This window comes from Andrena cerasifolii, chromosome 6 (genome assembly GCF_050908995.1).
Source record: "Andrena cerasifolii isolate SP2316 chromosome 6, iyAndCera1_principal, whole genome shotgun sequence".
NCBI lineage: Eukaryota > Metazoa > Arthropoda > Insecta > Hymenoptera > Andrenidae > Andrena > Andrena cerasifolii.
In genome coordinates, this window is record NC_135123.1 from 10571356 (window position 1) to 10584838 (window position 13483).

Genomic DNA, 13483 nt, shown 5'->3' on the forward strand with positions numbered 1-13483 from the left:
AAGGTGGGGCGCCGCGTTACGCTTGGCACTGACGTGACTGGTCATAAATCGTCGGTTCGAGTGCAAACGCGATTACACGGCGACGATTATCGAGAGATTCCCTGGGATGGGCATACTCCTCGGCTGCATCCGCTGCCACCGCGATCCTATAAATGCATAAATCCTGCTAACACCTCACTACCGCGCCCCGATGCACGCTGACGAAGGAGAAATCCCAGAGGCAGCAGACAAAATATATCGTCGAAGCCGAAGGGAGCGGGGCAGGGAGGAATATGTATTATTCCCGCGATGGGATTTCCTGCCGCGCCACCCTCCTGGCCAAGCGCTCACTTGCGCGTACCTCCGTGTCACTGCCTAAGTGGCTACCATACGCAGGTTCATTCTATTTAATCCGCCGTGACATAAATGCCCACGACGAAGAGTGGGCCAGCTTCACGTGATTGGCATCCATTTTGTGAACACTTCCATGGTGCTTCGTAAACACGGCATGTATGGACTGGGGCAGGGTCGCAGCGTAGGCCTCTACCCTAGTAGCATATTTACTATGTTGTACATAATTACACTGTTAACATAGTAAATATGTTATCAGGACAATGACACGCCGTAAACTTCTACCCTAGTAACATATTTACCGTATAAGCATAGTAGAAATGTTCACAAAATGGACACCAAATATGTGTATTTAGTTAGGCACTTTGTAACGACATCTAGAAACGGTAATTGATTAACGACTCTGTTGACACCGCTACCCAATTAGCACAACACAGTTGTATTTGGCAACTCGCGTTTTCCTTCCGCGGTTCGCGATTCTCAATATTCCCCTTATCATGTTTGAAAATATTAAATTTCTCTTATTGCTGCGGAATGTCTAAACCAACACTGAACATTTTATTATCCTCTCATTTCCAAATTCCCTTCTGCTTCATTTTGAGAGCTTCACCTCCGCCATTTGCAACTGCATTGTATCCCCCGTCAGGCATGCGACGTGGAATGTAAAAGTACTCGGTAAAGAAGATATGAAACTATAAATATTTTCGGTGCACTGTGTCGTAACAAGAGAGAAAACTCGATTAATTTCCACGAATTGCGCGGGAAGTGGGGTAATAAGCAGCATGTTATTAGCGCTCAGATAAATGCCTTCGCCCCGGACTCTCCGCGCCCCTCTTGAATCGCGTGAAAAGCGGCCACAAGAATGTGAAATATGTGGCTTTTTATTATAAAGCCTCTTTTCTATTGGTGCAGCGTGCATTCGCCGGTTTTATCCTCTGCTTTTTTTTTTAATCGAGTTCAAACGATCGACGCGTTCTTCCGAGCTTTCGGTTTCCATTCTTTTTCGGACCAATCCATGCGACAGATGTTTTCGTTGCGACATGAGATTCGAGACAACGTCCACGACAAAGCACCAGGTTGCCTTTCAAAATGGGGAAACATAAAGTGGTGTTTAGGGAAGACGCGTTCTGTTCCTCATCCTCATGGAAGCTGACTCTAACAAGGCAACATCCCGAACCCCTGAAATTTAAAAAATTCAGAAACTTTGTGAATATGTAGGGAATTTCCTTCCGATTACAACGCAATTTTGCGAAGGCGGAATTTATGGCACCGCAATTCTACTCATTTCATACACTTCCGCGAGGGGGACCAACTTCGAGCAACTATAGCGAGGGGAGGGAACGTGCTTTTCTTAAATAAAAATTCTTTTAATGCTTTCAAACAGTGCTCTTTCATTTGCAACAAACCCCATCCTTCTAGTGTTTAAATTTCATATACAAAAAAATTCATAAAGAATGTTTAATTTTCGGGTAAAAAAGTACTATTTAGGCTCCCTTAATAAACATTTCGGGCCGGTGTTTTGCGGGATATAAAAATGCGTATAATATACCAACTTCTGGTATTATTTTCATGAGTAGAATCGATCCTGAAAATGTCCCACATTTTTACAAACACCCTGTATGCACGCGTACGTAAGCACGAAACCGTATTTCCGCTGCAGTGGCAATTCAATCGTAATCCGTACAGTAATTCCGGAGGTATGCACGCATTTCTTCTTATCTTCCATTATTTCTCTGACGACTTATTTAAATTGGCCCCGTTCTTACGAATAGATCCACGTGCAAGCTTCAGAAAACACAAAGCTTCGAACTAGCTTTTCTCGCACACATTTCAGTAATACACCTAAAAATAATACGCATAAAAAGATTGCTGCGTGTAATATGTACTAAATAATAACACGCAAGCATCGCAATCAAATCAGTGACTCGAATGCTGCGCATTTCGAAAACGTCACGGTGCAACATTGTACGAAATCTCCCGCAAGATGGACTCTGGGTAAAGGTAGAACTAATTTATTAACAGCTCCCCTGAAGGTTGAATGGAATAGGACGAGGCAGACCAGAGATCATCCGCGGTATAAAAAACAGAAAGCGAAAAACGGAAACAGCCGAAAGGTGCAATAATGACGGAAGCTTGGGTAGGGGAGGGGGTGGGGGGAGAGAATTAATTAATTACGAAGCTCACGCGGCTCATGCCGGACAGAGAAAGAGGCAACGGCCGGGATTAACGTCGGAACTCGAAAATCACAAAGGGAAAAGAAGTTTCCAAAGGCGGGGGCGTCCGCCTGTCTCCCCTTTGATATTGCAATATCACGAGCCGCGGTTCGCAGCCGCGCGCCGCAAGATTTACGGGGAATCTAAAAGGTGTCGGGCTGGGCCAATTATCAAAATTCACTTGTTCATTTACGCAGATTGGTTTACAGCGTTACGCGAGGCGAGTGCGTTTAAAAATTCCACTTCGATTTAGCGACAGAAATGGTTCAATGAACGATTGGAATTGGGGTTAGTGTGGATGGTGGGAGAATAACATGCGAAAAGAAAAGTCTTAATGAATTTGGGTTTGAAAGTTTCTTTTTTGAAATTTTCAAACATTCTCGGGTTGCGGCCAGATTATGTTAAATCGATCACATTTTTACGTGGAGGTAAATGGGGTGAAGCCATCATTTTGCTATTTTTTAATTTGTTTAAAACCCATTTAACCATTTCCGAGAACAGGCTATAATATTGAATATTTACCTACAATTTCGACGGGCATATATTTTTTTATCAAATTCGAAACCAGCAGAATGATGACTTAAACCTCGCATAGTTTCACGTGGATAGTTTATGTCTTATTTCAATGTCATTGAAATCCCCGACAGTGAGTGGAAAAAGTGATTGATTTGCCGTGGAACGAGTCGAGGGAATCAGTAATAGGTTAAAAAGCTCTGTGTCGTTTCTGCCAGAGTTTATTAATTAGATAGTGATCAATAATCTCAAAGGAATCACACTAATTCATAAAATGCATTGCATGCATAGGGCAAGGTATTAAAAATAAGGAGTTTAAGTTGAAGCGTTTATTTCTCCCAGATCCTGTATATAAATATTAATACCGACATCCTCGTTATCATAAAATTTTTCTGACCATTCGCTAACTTCGCAGAGACGCTCGATCACGTGTAAAATAAATTTCTCGTCTTAGAAAAGGAAACGAAAGACTGGGAAATAGTGGGAGAGGTTGAAGTACTAATTGAAGCACTAAACGAAAAACTGGAAAGAATGGAAAGCCTTTGCATGAATATAAGTAGCACCGCTTATTAAGGTCCATTAGTTGGCGTTTCATTTTATGGCCTCATTTTCTTCCCCCAGTGCAAGGCAACCAGCTTCCCTTGAGAACTGTTCAGAATTTCAGAATTGAACAGCATACCTTTGCAACTACATTCTGGAACAGCTAGGGAAATACCTACCATCTTCCTCCGCATACTGCGAACAAGAATGGCGCACCGACGCTTTCCAATGCTTCCTCGGATTATACGCGACCCTTCCTATAAAAGGGACCCGCGTGCGTGCACACACGCGTTACGTGATTCCGTAAAACTGCCAGCTCCGACGACTTGAGTGCCCTGCATGCACCGATGGGACGTGAAAAGTAGCGAGGATTTTGTTCTTAAGCCGTCTGTGCTTTTATGGAGACAGGGGAAGGTGAAGCAATGACAAACTGCCAGATTACACGCGTGTAATATCGGTGAATTAACACGACTCCACGATAATTAATAAGTAATAAGAAGAATGGACATAAAAAAATTCTACAAGTTTAAAGATGCCTCCTTATATCCCGAAATGGTTTAATGCAACATTAACAATAATTTTTTGAAAAAAAAAAATCATAAATTTCAGGGGCTGTTACACGAGAATCCTCCCCTTAAGTCTCATTGCATCTCCTCTTACACATAAATTCTTATTTCGTGTAATGATGATTATTCAGAATATATATTCCGCCGTAAACAATTTCCATAATATTCACTCGTATTACGAACAATGACGGGCACACTCAGAATAATCAACTTAAACAGACCACGCTTTACATGCGTCAAACTGCTACCAAGTGCCAGCACAAAGTTTCAAGCCGAGACACTACGAATACGCTTATATTACGTTACTGGATGATATTGCACATAAATTTATACACATATTTTGCCTTACATTACACCGCTGATAAATGTTTCGGTAACGTGGCGCGTAGCCAAAATACTCGCGATATCTGTAACGAACGCATTAACCGTAATGAACGCGTTAACGAAGTTGATCATAAAACATATTTTACGCTTGCCATGCATGAAACAGAGATAAATAGCGAACGTATCGTCTACGACAATCTCGGATGGGATTATAGACAGTTTCCGCATTGCGAATTTCTATTCCGAAAAATTGCTGCGTCCTTATATTTTTAACGCTGATGGGTTTCGTATGCTTGGTTTCTGTTTTAGAAGAAATTCAGTTCTGTATTTCGCTTTGTCTTGAAATACGAGGTTCTCGGAACGTTTTCCTAAAATACTGCATTATCACTAGAACTACTGACAATAATTATTGATTACCTATTTCTACCACACCAGTCAAAAGGACTAGTTATTTATATAATACCTTATGCAAGGAAAATAAATCTTTTTTCTAATTTTTAAAATTTTTATATTGTTAAAAAATATATACATATTTATGCTACTTAAACACACTTTTTTCATACTTAAAAGAAGGTAACAAGACAGTTCCTGCAAATGGGGTGGAGCAAGCATATTCCTTGCATTTGTCGCGAATATTATTGGTTTTATTATTTCTGTAATATTCAATTTGACGCCATTTACGTTTATTCGAATTTCGTGTCGTATTTGCCGACATTTTATCTAACGAAGAAAAGTGTAGTATGTATGTAACTTTGAAAAGGGTGGGGGAGAGGGGAAGACAAATTGGTAAATTGAATTCTTTAGATATTGCAATGAAAATAATGAAAAAAATTCTGAAAACCAAAGTCATAAATTTGGGTATAATTTTAAATGAAAATTTAAAACTCGTCGTTTTGACTAAGTAGTTTGGCAGTTCTAGGGTTAAAATCGGCATGATCAGAGAATTTATGGAAGTTTAAGCGAAGAAACTGAAAAGCATACGATATACGACACTCCTTCGTTCTGTATATCCATGATCAACAATACTGACAGAATTTCGATACGCTACTACGTTCTCTGAATACCTAATCCACTTTCCTTTGCCATTGTGCACACACTTCCGTGGAATTCGTTTGACCAGAAATCGAAGATCAAAGTACAGTAGGATATTGTGCCCTGCTTTAAAAGGAACTCCGACTGAATCTGTAATCGCGGTTTTCTTCCAAACCGCGATTTTCAAGACGGTATGCGTGACATCTCGCAACAATTTCTTTGACACTTGCTCGAGTTACCTAAATTTCTTGTGGACTAGAAAATGAACAGAAAAATACGGAAGAATCGGTATTTAATATTCCAAAGATCGCCACTTTATTTTGAGTAAAAGATTCAAACACTCGCAGACGTACCTAAGCGCTTTAAATTCTGACACTACAGAAAATTTTTACTAAAATTTTATTTGAGGACAACGAAAGTTGACAGCGTCTAGAAAAAGAATTCCATATTCCGTCCTTCCTTTCAATTATCAGGCGTATGTAAATTCTCAACCCCTTTGTGCCTTTTGTCACGGGGCAAAATGCAAAATATGCTATAAACACTTACGGGTCTTATTAAAGAAAATCACAGAAGATTATATACACCCTCCATATTCCACTACTTCCACATCCTTCACTTTCTTATAAACAAAATACACAAGCTCGTCCCCTAACCCTTTCCTTCTTTTGCATACCGAGTCTGCCATAATCATTTGCATCCCTCTGTGCCTGGATCGACGTGGTCCTGAAGATCTCAACTAACAACAGTGGACCCGTGACAACCTTTACCCTAGCCTCCTCTCCTTTCCCTTACTCCCTCATTACATTTTCCCTATTTTTTTTTTGCACCATCCCCTTGTTTCTTAGTCTCCCACATCAGTTCGTTCCTCACGTTGCTCCAAGTTCGTGCATCGCTTTGTCAAATTAATCAATTCGTCCGCACCCTTCGTTTACTTCCACAGACTCGCCTTTGTACTTTCATTTCTTACTTCTTATCCCTCTTTGTTTCCCGTTCCCTTTATCGTCGCCGTTTTTTTTTATCTTACCCATCATTCATCTTTGATTCCCTTTCACGTTTCTTGCCACCCTTCTGCCCCTTTCTCCCTCTCTCCTCTTCTTCTTTTTCCTGGCTTCCTCGCGCTCTCTCGTTCCCGTCGTCCTTCCCTCTTTTCTGTTTTAAAACTCGACGAAAGACGTTTCTATTCTCGGCGACCGCGTTCCAAGACTTTTCCAGCTGCCCGACGAGGGCGCAGCTTCCATTCTCGGCTGTGTTCTCGCGAATTTCTCTGTCCCATTAGCACAAAGGAACGCGACAGACACGCGTTTCTCGGGCATCGGAATTAAAGGACTTCGGCTGGTTTAGTGCCAGGGTTGCAATTAAAGGGGCTTAATTGAGAGCGAACGATTAAGACGGGAGATGCTGAAGAAACGGAATTACAGATAATAAAACGTTGCTAATCAGATGGGTCGCCTCTGAAGAATACGATGGATCAGCTTCTACCTTAAACAACACGGAAAAACGCTATTTCATAACAATTTTCCTTAAAGACTTTTGTTGTAACTGTAACAGTTCTTGCGTAATCGTATTCCATAGTCAAAGTGTTACTACCGCCCCCTGTCTACCCTAATTCAATAATACTTCTACGTTATGACCACTAAATAGGAACTCGTCCGCACCAGAAAGTAATACTACCTCGGCGTGAAATCACGCCCGCGCCAGTGGAAGGATTAACGTATAAATAATTATGCAGAAAATATTGTAGACCTCTGAATTGTTTGCCTGCTTGCTACTAAAATTAGTAAAATCTGTGCGACGTCACAGTTGTCTTCAAGGCTCATTTAGGCATCCCTCTGTAATAATCTTAATGAAATTGTTTCAGAACATCCAATAATCATTAATCATCCACGTTCGAGTAACGTTGACAGCTAAAAGTAGAAAGCGTCCTACATTACAAATTCCCCTAGTAATTCTCCTTCTTTTTGATCGAGGATATATTCTCTGCATCCACATACGGATTCGTTGATGAATATTCAGAATTTAACGACTACTGGCAGGCCTAATTTGTTGGCGACGGAACTCCTTGTTCGTCGACAGCGGCAGAGGGGTGGCCTGTGTCGTTACGGCATTTCTCCGGTTTTCAGAAACAATACGCCTAAGCGTCCCTTGCAACACTGGCGTCGACTCGGCGTCGACACGATATTACAAACCCTGATTTATATCGACCATTCACGCTCAACCACTGCCTTAATGCTGCACGCACCGCCGCCTTCCATCCATCGTTTACATTCACTCGGAAACCCGGCAGCCTGGATCATTATGACGTAATAAACGTCCTTACTATGCCGTGTGTCACTCGTCTCCCTTATTACATTTGCGCGTGCCGCCACGCTTCTAAAGCGCCACGTAACGGTTCTATTTTTACCCTTCCCTTTGCTCGTTTCGCGTTATTCGTTAAAAATCCATTTGCGGAAAGCAATATGTCATTTAAACGCCAGATCTGTAGACGCACCGACTCTCCTTACAGTTGTGTACCTATATGGGGCATTCAGAGCAAAAACGGACACCAACCCACATTTTTTCCCCGAAATTGAGTTTGCAGCAATATGCTATTCCAATAGGCTGTACTAATAAAATGGGAGAAATTAATTTTTTTCAATGTGGGTTAGTCCGTTTTTGCTCTCAATGCCCCATGTAATGCCCACTCGCGAGACTATAAGCGGGGCGAAAAGCGAGACTCTAACCGGGGCACTGCACTGGGTTATGTTCGACTTTAGGATTACCTGCACGTGTGTGTATATTTTATTCGTAATATCATAAGGTAGATATATACAGGGTGATCGCAAAAATAGTGGAAGGTGGTTAGGTAAATAGAAAACAATCGCAGACCTTGCAGTAAGTGGGGTGTAACCAGGGATGGGCAAATAATTATTTGAAATAAAAAATTCGTACACAAATTTTTATTTCAAATAATTTTTTCCCCATCTCTGAGTGTAACTTCACTTTTGACAGTTTTTTAGTTACGAGGTGTATATTCGTAAAAAAATCTACCTCGTTTGGGGCAAGTTTGATGCAAATCTCGATGCGAAATTTCGCCAAAAATAGAAATGTGCATGTTTTTTTAATCAAAGTATTTTCATTAACTACCGATGAGCTTGTGCCACTTTTCTGATAAAGGTACAGGTAGGTGTAGTAAAAAATATATGCCTGTACACGAAACATCACTTGAGTTAATATTTCTGAAGCTCAACTGAATTTGAAATCTCGATCTTCTATCGACTGTTTGGTATCCAAGATGATCTTAATATATTTTTTACTACGCCTACCTGTACCTTTATCAGAAAAGTGGCAAAAGCTCATAGGTAGCTAATGAAAATACTTTGATTAAAAAAACCTGCGCTATATTTTTACTTTTAATGAAAACTTTGGTTCAATAAACCGAAGGAACTTTTGCATCGACCTAACATTACACATAGGGTTATTCTGCTTCAGATGCAGTTCAGGGAGCATGCATAAATATCTGAGGACATGGCATAAGTGTGCGCGTTTCGTCCCCTCGATAGACAGGGGATGGGCCACGGGGCCATTACAATCTAATATTTCCATGCAATATCGACGGTGCATCGTTACGAAACGGCGCACAGTTTGTATAATGCTATGGCCGATCGTGAGCTCTGTATTTGGGCGACATCCATTTATGGAAAGATTCTCTCCCGCGGGGGAGGAGAAATATGCATCTCTAGACGGATGATAAACGACTCCGTTTCATTTTAATGGATACGACGCGAGTAATCCTTTCAGGAAATAGGTGGATTAATTCGCACTGATAGGATTATACGATGTTCCCGCTGTAACGATAAAAACGGCAAACGAAAATATTATGCGCATTACTTACCCCTCCGTGTTGCCTTTTGTTACGACCGCGGCCGAGCAACTGTCAAAACGAAATTACGTCAGTCATTTGTGCGCCGCGTTCCGCGTACGAATGTGAAACGTTTCTTCAGCCAAATACCACGTCACGGTGCCATGAGTCCTTTTTTTAAAAATGATTTCATTCAGCTTCGATCCTCTGTTTGATTGTATGTCTGGTTGGTTCAAATCTAGAAACTCAATTTTAACCCACTTCCAACTATCTAGGAGACTTGAAACTTTGCAGGCGTACGTAGTTATGATGACAATACAAATTTTATAAAAAAAAACTCACCCTCGAGGGGGTGAAAATATTGCATCCCCTACGATAAAAACACCACCACCGATCCAAACGACTTAAAATCAGCCTCTAGCCTACTTCTCGGAAGTGGACTAAATTTTCTTAGTTGTAAAACTCAACCACTAAAAAGTAAATAATAAAAAAGTATATAAACAAATTTTAAGTTAAACGATTTTATTTCATTTGATCGAAAATGCACTAAAACTAAACAATAATTATTTTCTTGTGCTACAATTACGATGGTGATATGTCACTTTAAATAAAATCGTGGGGCCAGGATATTTCATAACAGGATAAGAATCAATTTAATACAGAATCAACCGTCGAAATGAGCGATGAAAAGCGTTGAAATATCCTGCCCCACAATTTTATTCAAACTGACACATATCACCATCGTAATTGTTATAGTACCTATAAGAAAAGAATTATTTTTTAATTTTTAGTGCATTTTCGATCTAATTAAATAAAATCGTTACACTCACAACTTTATATATATATATTTTTATTTCACAAACAAAACGTGTTATCCGAAAACTTTGAAGTGGGAGGCAGTGTACTTGTGTAACGTTTAGGCATCGCGTGTACAAAGCGTGTATGAAATGCATAAAGTCACCGAAGGGATCTTGTGTTTCAAGATTGTCTCGATCAAAGGTATCAAAATTAACGTTTAAAAGTGTACTTTGTAATCCTATGCATATGTGTAACGGCCTGCAGAATGTGCAGACAATCTAAGTTACATGGAAGAAAATGTACCTCCTCGTAGGTACATGAATATATGGAGGGCTCACAAGCCAATCAGTGTAAGTCCATTAGCATTAAAATCGAGATTTACACTGTTTGTCCTCTGAATAATTTTGCCTAGCAATTCCGTGGAATATAACTACCGTCATTTATTGCTTACGTATGTAAGTAGCGACTTAATTGATTTATCGACTAAAAGTTTTAACAATAAAAAGCTTTCTGAATTACGTAACTCATTTTCAGGGAAAGTTGAACTTGCACTGGTTGGCTTCTTAGCCCTCCACATACGTATAAACATATACCTACGAATAAATTAAAATTACTGGTTAAACACAATGTAGTTAGATAAAGTTCAAATTCTCATTCACATTCGCCTCACTTGTCTTCCAAGAATGCATTCGTCGTTCAATTAACCTGCTAACTGGAACACTTCTCCATGAAAAATGCTTTCAGTGTAATTAAAAATGCTCATTGACGAATCCCCTCGTTGTGTCCATAGTGAATTTGACATATGACCTGATACAGTATTCGCACCATTCGGGCGAGTAAAATTTTTCGACATCTCTTAACCAACGAAGGAATTATCCAATGACGAGTTAACTCGTCCTCGCCGGTTAGCAGGTTAAAATTATACTCTGTTGCATGCTGTGTTCGTAAACGGTTGAAAATTTTCGATCGTTTTATGCGTGACTAGTATACATTTATCCAATAATTTCCATTGGCTTCTCTTTGCAGCTGGGTTTCTTCACATATTATACAGTAGCAATGGGAAAGGTGAATCCTTCGGGGCCGGTACCAATCGATAGTGTCTTCATTTACAGACCGGACAAACGTCTTGAACTCTGGAGGTTCGCGTTCTACATGTTCCTTCATGCTGGGTGAGTATTGACAAGTTCTCCACACGAAATGCACTGGCTGAGTCATAAGTTTCTTTCCCAGTCGACAGTATCTTGGGCCTTTTGTTGGTCTCAAAGCCCTTTGTGCGGTACAGTAGGGAAATTCACAGAATTGTAACCCATAATATAATAACGGTGGAATATGTGAAATATAACGACTTTTATTTGTAAGACTGGAGTTTATTGTACAAATTTTTATGGAGCAAATAAATTCTGCGTATAAACTGGGCAAGAACTTGATTCATCCAGTATAGATATAATTTTTTATTTGAATAGTTATTTTCTGCGACAATGTTTCTATCAAGTTGCAAGTAAGTGTAAGTAAGCTAAATAGAAGAACAGCTACTTTAGGTATCCAACATCTTAGCCACAGGGCATTCAATATTTCCAATTTTTGTTTCAATTTTCATTTCAATTACTTATTATTGTCGCATCAACTGCTACGGGTTATTAGCGACATATTTCCAAATTTAATAGTCATTGAATCTGACCCCTTCCAGAGAAATCGCGGATGCATAGTCGGTAAAAAGGAAAAGAGGAAAAAGAAAAGAAACGTTCGATAATTAAGATTCAGGCCGTGTGCCGCGGAAAGGGTGTCACGTGTGGCAATTTGCACATTTCGCTGACCACTTTTCGCGATTGGCCGCCCTGCCACGCAAGTCCTGTGTTAATCCTTGACGCTAACTTCGCTTCCCCACTGTGGCGAATCACGTAGCTATCCCTCTACACCCGGCACGAATCGAATTCAGCCATCGTTCCGCGACTGGAACAGCATTACGTAAATGTCCTGGCACGCGCTGGATCCTGTGCTAGAAAATACGCTTTCTTTCTACACACCACCCTGTCTGGCTAGCTAGCTGTGCTTCTGAAGGTGCCGTCTCGCAAAACTTTTCCTTCTCCCTTTCCCTTTCCTTTTCCCTTTTCTATCCCCCTCCACCCTTGTTTCATTCCACGTTTTTCTTCGCTCCTGTAATGCGGGAGATCAGTGAGAACGTCGAAGGGCACGGAAATTTATTCGGCCACATTACGAATTTATGGTACAGCCTCCGCTAGACACTGCTCCGCTACCATATGTTTCGTATCGGTGGGGACGCTTATTGTATTTGTTCTGACGAGACGGCGCAGAAGGCGACGGAGAAAATGATAGTTTATGATACGATCGTAGCGTACCGTATATCATAGTATACCGTGTTTAAAGTATAGCGATGACAATGGGGGTGCGCTTTGGCGAGCTGGGCGAGTTCCTTAAGATTCTGTTACGTAAGAAGTGAACAATTTATTTGCAATGAAATCTATTGTTAATACTCGGTCACCTTCGAGTTAAAAGCAACCCTCGATCTTTAATTTTTTACGGACAATGCGCTGCCCCTGTTTTTTTTTTTAATGAAACTACAAACCTACGCCATTTAGAAATGGTTCTACGTCTCTCCGATTTTCTGTTTTCCCCGTAATGGCTTCCATCGGTGCCTTTCTTTGTCGCGTTTTCTCTCCGCCCGACGATAGCTCGCGCACAGAGGGGCAACGCACGAGAAGGGTCGTGGAGCGATAGAACCAGGCCGGCAGAGAAGTTTTCAGCAGCGAAGCTCTCTAAATTATTCATGGAAACGCCAGATAAGGCGACCATTTTCCCTACGTGCGTATGGAAACGGTGATAAGAGTGACCCGACGTTTTCCCATAGACCGTGTGCCTTCTTCCTCGACCTGTTCCTCACCCTCTCTACTTTCTCTTTGTTTCTTCCCTTCGTCCACGGCACTATCTGTCTTCCCTGAGAGTGCCTCCCTTGTTGTCGGGGGATATTTGCGATATGACTGTTATTCATACGAAAAGTATTTATTCCTTTTTCCTCGATGTACCCTTTCGAAGTTCCGTTATCGACAAGCTCGATATTTTCGCGTAAGTGTTTGCCGAAGATTGTCGGCTTCAAGTACCTATTGTAGATTATTCTTAGAGAACAAGGGGAGTGTTAATGGTTCGAGTCACCGATTTCACTAATTTCTTGTATAGAATTTTAATGTTACATAGAGCGAGGTATTACAAATTTTATGCGCAATCTGTCGTGACAGACAGAGCCTGGATGGATCACTAAAAATCCTAAAATTATTCTAATGAATTTTTTCGAAACTTATTCTACCGTTCGTAAA

At 40.7% G+C, this 13483-nt stretch overlaps 1 protein-coding gene across 1 annotated transcript in view; it reads left to right on the forward strand.

Moving 5' to 3' along the window:
* Window positions 1–13483, forward strand: part of Stet (stem cell tumor) — a 432571-nt gene that overhangs the window by 390089 nt on the left and 28999 nt on the right. The window contains exon 7 of the mRNA XM_076815164.1: window positions 11181–11323. Coding sequence (XP_076671279.1) covers window positions 11181–11323 — 143 coding nt within the window. The remainder of the gene's footprint in view (window positions 1–11180; window positions 11324–13483) is intronic.